General features: G+C 49.6%; 1 protein-coding gene and 1 pseudogene across 1 annotated transcript in view; both read left to right on the top strand.

Moving 5' to 3' along the window:
• Window positions 1-1,559, top strand: part of ZNF304 (zinc finger protein 304) — a 17,639-nt gene extending 16,080 nt beyond the window's left edge. The window contains 2 exon segments of the mRNA XM_019632741.1: window positions 308-373; window positions 446-1,559. Of these exon segments, the coding sequence (XP_019488286.1) occupies window positions 308-373; window positions 446-1,049 (670 nt within the window). The 3' untranslated portion in view covers window positions 1,050-1,559.
• An 816-nt stretch (window positions 1,560-2,375) lies between these two features.
• LOC109376659 (zinc finger protein 547-like) overlaps window positions 2,376-7,004 on the top strand; it is a 28,041-nt pseudogene continuing 23,412 nt past the window's right edge.

Raw genomic sequence — 7,004 nt, 5'->3', positions numbered from 1 at the left:
CTCCTCACAATGTGGGGCAGCCACATGGGGACACCACAGGTGGAGAGGCCCTTCAAAATGCACAAAACGGTTACAAGTGCACTCGTGAGAAAGCCTTCAGCCATAAATATAAACTTGTAGACCATGAGAATGTCCACACTGGAGAAAAGCTTTATGAGTGTAGGGAATGTGGGGAGGCCTTCCTTAGAAACTCCTACTTGACCCGCACCAGAAAGTCCACAGTGAAGCCAGGCTTTCTGCACTGTGGTGTATTCTTTATACAGATATCGGGCCTCAGTGACCACCAGAGAATTTATATCAGGCCGAGGCCTTTTGAGTGCAGCCAGTGTGGGAAGACCTTCCTTAGACTGTCCTAACTCATTGCTCACAGAAAGTCCACTCTGGAGAAAGATCTTATGGTTGCAGTGAGTGTGAGAAATTCTTTAGGAACCATTCCACATCAGAGAGTTCACACTGGACAGAGACTTCACATGTGCAGTGAATGTGGGAAAGCCTTCAGCCACAAACATAAACTTATCGAGCACCAGAAAATCCACAGTGGCGAGAAGCCTTACAAGTGCAAAGAATGTGAGAAGGCTTTCAGCCACAAAGACAAAGTTATTGGGCACCAGAAAATACACACTGGAGAAAGGCCTTACGTATGCAGCGAGTGTGAGAAAGCCTTCAGCCGCAAACATAAACTTGTCAAGCACCAGAAGTTCTACAGTGGAGAAAGGGCTTATGAGTGCAGTGGATGTGGAAGATCCTTTCTGGATGACTCCACAATCATTATTCATCAGAGAGTTCACACCAGAGAAAGGCCTTATGAGTGCAGTGAGTGTGGGAAGTACTTTAGGCACCGCTTCACCCTCATTAGACACCAGAAAATTCACACTGGAGAAAGGCCCTATAAGGGCAGCGATATAGGAAATTGTTTAGTTGCTGCTTCACTCTCATTAGATGTTGGACAAATCACACCACAGAGAGACCTTATGAGCGCAGCTAATGTGGGAAGTTTTTGTGGTACAACTGCAGACTCATTACACACCAATGAGTTCACACTATTATGAGGCCTTATGAGAACAGCAGATATGGGAATGTCTTTACATAGAACTCTGACCTCAGTAAACATTGTTGAGGTTGCACTGGAAAAATGCTTTCTGAGTGCAGTGAATGTTGGAGAGTCTTTAGCCAATACTCCCATTCATTTGGCTCCAAAAAGTTCACACCAGAGAAAGAACTTACAAGTGCAGCAGATAGGGAAAAGACTTCAGCCAAAGTCTGCTCTGATTGGGAAAAGACTTCAGCCAAAGTCTGCTGATTGGCACTATACACTATAAAGTTCTATTATGTATTATGGATTTTGTTTTTCTTTTTATTGTGTTAAAATACACATACATAAAATTTGCCATCTTAAGTATTTTAGTGTACAGTTCAGTATTGTTAAGTACATTCACATTCTGTGCAGTGAATATCCAGCACTTTCTTCATCTTGCATAAGTGAACTGTGTCCATTAAACAACATCAATTCCTCTCTTCCTCCAGCCCCTGGCAACCTCCATGCTACTCNTATTCTTTTAAATATGTACACACAGATAGGCAATTAGAAATGGACACATTTAATAAATTAAACGTGGCAACACTTTATAAAAATTGACTGAAACGTTAATTTACATGTAGTATTTGCTAACAATAGAATGTTATATGTTGTATCCTCTGAAAACCATAAAAGCAGAATGCAAACCCTATTTTCAAAACCCTATCCTTTTATTTACACTGAAAACATAAAAAATTGTTAATCCCATGGATAGTCGTTATAGCTGACAGGTAATGTGTGCTCTTTATGTTTAACACTTATCCCCATTTTACAGTAAAGGAATTGAGGCTCAGGGAGGGTCAGTGTTACGCATAGGCACACAGCTGGTCAGAGTGGCACTGAGGTCAGACGAACTGAGCAGGGCAGGGCAGGGGTGGGCTCTCTGCCCCTGCTTGGACTCACCAGTGTTTGGTGGTCACTCTTGGTGAAGCCTTTCTTGTTTCATTCAGGCTGGTAGATAAGTTTAGGTGAAAAAGGAGAGCTAGGAGAATTGCTAGGCCTGGAGAAGGGGCAGAGGGCTTGGTGTAGCTGGGTTTTGAATGAGGGTCAGGTAAAGAGAGGCTGTTCACGACTGCTTGTGAGACAGCATGTGCAGTGAAGACAGTGGTGGGCCAAGAGTCTGTGGGGTCTGCACCTTAGCTTTGGGAGGGCAAGTGTGACACAGGTGGCAGGGCCAGATGGGGAGAACTATAAAGGGACCCTCATGCTCTCTGGCACTATAGATCTTGGGCATTCTGCGACAGGATGGGGCAAAACAGGACTGTAATTCCATTTACAAAATACTGCCTGCCTGGATTCCATGTGCACCAGTGGCATGGAGGCCACGGAAATGCCTATAGATAGGCAGGCGGGTGAGTATCAGTAACTGAGTTGTGAAAGTGGAGGGACCACAAGATATGTAGAAAGGTTGAGTTCAGGAATGATCTGCGGTGTTTACCCCTAGGCCCTGACACCACTGGACACAAGGGAGAAAGATGAGTTCAAGTTTTGTTGTCTGGGAGGCAATATCTGGGGGATCTAAAGATGATTTAGTGATAAAAGAGGAGTAGAGCCCCGATTCCAGCCCCAGAGTTTAGATGATGCTTATCTGTGCCCTCCCCCACTTGTTTCTACTGTGTCCTGGACACAGTGATCAGTGGAGACAAGGAGAGAGCAGGCACTGGTGCCACCAGCACCTGGTATCTCTTCCTCATTTGGAAGTTAGGGTGGAGGATGAGGGGATGAAGGTGTTTATGTGTCAGGGAAGACTGCAGATCCTGAAGGAGAGAGAAGCTGCACATTGATTGACTTGTCCCCATTTTGGCAGGGGCATGTGGTTTTTACAGACGTGGTCATACATTTCTCCCAGAGGAGTGGGAGTTCCTTGAGGAGGCTCAGAGATGGCTGTACCACCATGTGATGCTGGAGAACTTTGCACTTTTGTCATCACTAGGTAAGGCCATCACACCTACCCCAGGGTCCTGGTCTAGGCTCTGTTTTCCCCCTTTTCAGGGGCAGCTCTGTTCTTCCCACAACGGGACTCTGATGGGCCCTACTTCCTTTCCTGACCTGTGTGTTGGTGCCAGGGCCAGGCTGTGTGCACTGTACTCACTGCCCCCAAGCAGCCTGTCCCTGCTGCTCTGAGTACCTGCAAGATGGCTCAGGAGTCAGAAATCTTGAATCTTGTCTGATACCTGCCCTCAGACCTGCCTGTCCCTGCTTGGGTCATTCAGCCTAGATGCTAGAACCTCAGTGCCCCAGGCCTTCCGCCTTCCTCTTGCTGACATTTCCTGAAGTCTTACTGTGTCACAAATTTTAGGCACCAATGTTGTCACTAGTTGTAGATACCACTGTTTCTGCAAGACCCTTCTGGGAAGTATTTGTGATTTTAGAATGTGGGGTGTCATGTGTTGGCTTGCTCTGGGGACATGCTGTCCACTCCCTTTCCCTGTGTCACATTTGGTTGGTCTGTTCCGGGTCCCAAGTAGGTGCTCACCCTGAGGGAGAGGGACCTGGCTGCCTGACAGTGTACACATCACTCCAATGGCAACAGGAAATGGCCCTTGTGCTTCAGAGCTAGGAAAGGGTGTGTGGTCAGAGCTGGGTTCAAATCATAGTGGGAACCCGGCCTGTGCCCATCATTGCTTGATGCCAGGGACACTTGTCATGCCTCATTTCTACCTTCTTTTCTTTTTTTTTTTTAGATGATTTTTGGGGAATTGGGGAAGGGAACAGCCAAGTTGTTGTCCTTCAATCTTAGTTGTGGAGGGCGCAGCTAGCTCAACTCCAAGTCCAGTCGCCATCTAGTCACCTGTCGGCAGCTCGCAGCTGTTCAGCTCAAGGTGCCATGTTCAATTTTAGTTGCAGGTGGGCATAGCCCACCATCCCATGTGGGAGTCGAACCGGAAACCTTGTTGCTAAAAGCACAGGCTCTTATCAGCTGAGCCATCATACCACCTGTTGGCAGCTCAGCGGCAGCTCAGCTCAGGTGCAGCTCAGCTCAGGCGCAGCTCACTGGCCCATGTGGGAATCGAATCCTTGACCCTGTTGCTCAGAGCTCGTGCCCTTAACCAACTGAGCCATTCAGCGGCTTCTACCTTTCCTTTTCCATTGTCATTTCTAATCTGGTCCCTGGCTGTCTCCACTTTTGTGGCCTTCACCTTTCATCTATTCGCTCTACTGCTCTTTTTGCAGTGCCCTGGACATTTGACCTACACTTAAGGTGTAGTGATGTCTGCACATATCCTTAAATAGCCCTTGAACACCAGCTATTGCATCGCAATCAGACATTCCTGGGTCTGGATACCACCTGCTACACAGTGCTCACCAGTCACCAGCAGCCACACCTTGTTGAAAGTCATTTGCAGAGGAGTGACATGGAGACCTACCTCTGCTCCCTGCGCTGTATCCCTTCCTTGGGTCCTTCCTCATCATCAGGGCTCTCCAATCCAGCTCTACACAGCAGGCCTTCCTCTCCCTGGCTCTAGCTGCCTTTCCTGTCAGTCCCATGGGCTTACTTGTGGTGTGTCTGACACTCATTTGTCATGGGGCTGCCCCCTCCCACCATAGTCAACGTGCACTTCACTGGCATTTCTCTGCTTACAGGCTGTTGGCATGGAGCCCAGGACGAGGAGGCCCCTTCTGAGGAAAGTGTTTCTGTGGGAGAGTCACAGGTCAGGACTCCAAAGCCAGATCCGTCCACCCACAAGGCCCAGCCCTGTGATACATGTAGCTCCCCCTTGAAAGACATTTTGTCCCTAGGTGAGCAGGATGGAACACACCCTGATCAANCTATCTGGGAGCTTTTCTTACTGTCCCGACCGAACCTCATAAAAAAACGACTCCAAAGCGTCTTTGACCAACAAGATAGCTGACAGCGATGAGGGGACGCCGAGTAGCATTACGGTGTGGTGTGTGTCCCTTTCTATGTGCAGCCTTTGGAAATTGGCTGCGATTCCCGGAGTCTGAAACAGTAAGTCTCTAAACATTTCTGTGACGTGTCCTGCACTGAACTCCAAGGAAATCTGGGTGTAACCCCTTTAAGGGCCAGCGAAGGCCCGACCCGTTTGGACACAGGAACTCCATTTCCCAGCGCCTCTCATGGCGCTTAGCCTGTATCCACAATCAGAAGCTACCTGCGTTCTGAAACGGAGCGGATAACGGCGTGGAAACTACGTTACCCAGAAGGCAGTGCGGCGCGACGGCGACGGACCAATGAGGGCTCAGCGGAGAGACGTCTCCGTGCGTTCTGAACGCGAGGGGCGGGGCTTCAGCGGCCTTTTTGTTACGCCGGGCTATTTGGTTGCTCTGGGTTCTGTTCGCAGCTTCTGAGTGTCGTCAGTACTGAGGTGAATGGAAAGTGCGAGAGGCGTGGTCCCCGCTTCACGGAGGCGGCTGTGAGGCGCGACTGAGCCCGTCGGTAACGGTGGCGCCCTATTCCCCCACCGTCGCCCCGCTCCGGTTTCGCTTTTCCCATAGGTCGGTGGCGGGGGCACACCGATGAGCCGGATTCAGGTGGGTGCTGCGGCCCCCAGGCCTCACCCCGCCCGGCTCCCACCTACGAGAGCGAAGCTTGGGTGGAGGGGCACCGCTTGGTTCCCTGCAGTCAGGCCCCCGTGTCCGCCGTGTGATGAGGTAGGGGGGGGTTCCCTCATGGGCGATCTGTGTACAGGCTGCAGGTGCTGGTGAGTCGGCAGCACTGGGGAGACCTGGGGTCAGTGTGCCCAAGGGACACGGCCAGGCGTGTCACCTGGAGTGGCGACCTGAGCTTCTGAGTGAGGAGGGGCATGCCCAGAGCTAAGTTTAAAGTGGGTGAAAACAAGACTGGGAATGGAGGCCTGTGAGGTCACAGCAATAGAGCTCAGGTGGTGGAGGGGATTGGGGGGGAAGGGGAGTTGGATCAGGGCGGTGGCGGTGACATTCTGGATTGATTTCAATGGAGCATAAAGGATTTCCTTATGCATCATACATATCTGTGAGCAAAAGTAGGAAGTGAGCCACCATCCTAAGTTTTTTAAAAATCTATTTTACTTTGTTTTTGCCTGAACATCAGAAAGTATATGGGAGAGCACAGGAAACAGGTTTCAGGGAGATCATGAGTTGGATTTTGGACATGTGATCTATGTCAATCATAAGGTGGATCTAAGATGTCACAATGTGGAAACATCATATGAGTATGTGGACATAGAGGTCTGGAGACCTGGAAAGGGAGCTGGGCTGGAGCTATCCAGGAGGTGAAGGGTGTTGGACTGGACCAGGGCAGGCCTGGTTATCAGATTGAGGAGAGAGCATCTTAAGGTCATTATTTTTGATGGGCCCCATAGTGAGTGTCAGGATGACTGAGACAGAGTGCAGGGCGTTAGGGTTTCAGCTTCCCTGATGCTCCTTCAAGGAGCATATCTGGCATACGAGGTATTCTGGCCTGTGTCTGTAGAAAAGGATGTGTGGATGTGGTAACTTGATGGCCTGTAAGGTAGACTCAGCTCTGCAGATTAGCTGACTGTTTCTGTGGGACAAAGAAACAGCCAGGTTTGTGAAGCATATGGGTTCCAGGCAAGGGCACTGCAGTCTCACCTCCACCGCTCCAGGCAAGAAGAATGAAGGAATAATGCAGTAAGTAAGGGGCTCCTGCAGGCGCCCCTTGGAGGGTCATGTAGCAGGCAGGCTTGCTTGCCAAAAGGAAGAATGGCTGACCTGCCTGCTCAGACTCTCCCTACAACTCATAAATGCAGAATACATGAAACATTTATTGATTCAAACATCTGTTAACCAATATTCTTTTTTTAAAGATTTTTTTTATTGGGGAATTGGGGGAGGGGAACAGCGCTGGGGAATTGGGGGAAGGGGTACAGACAAGTTGCTATCCTTTTTGTTCTTCAGTCTAGTTGTGGAGGACGTTGCTTCACTGGCCCAAGCTGGCACCATCATTGCGCTCTTCCCGGGCGAGGCA

Source organism: Hipposideros armiger, unplaced genomic scaffold (assembly GCF_001890085.2).
Source record: "Hipposideros armiger isolate ML-2016 unplaced genomic scaffold, ASM189008v1 scaffold_1168, whole genome shotgun sequence".
In the NCBI taxonomy this organism is placed as follows: Eukaryota; Metazoa; Chordata; class Mammalia; order Chiroptera; family Hipposideridae; genus Hipposideros; species Hipposideros armiger.
Note: the sequence above shows the minus strand (reverse complement) of the source record. Positions and strands in the feature narration are given on the sequence as shown.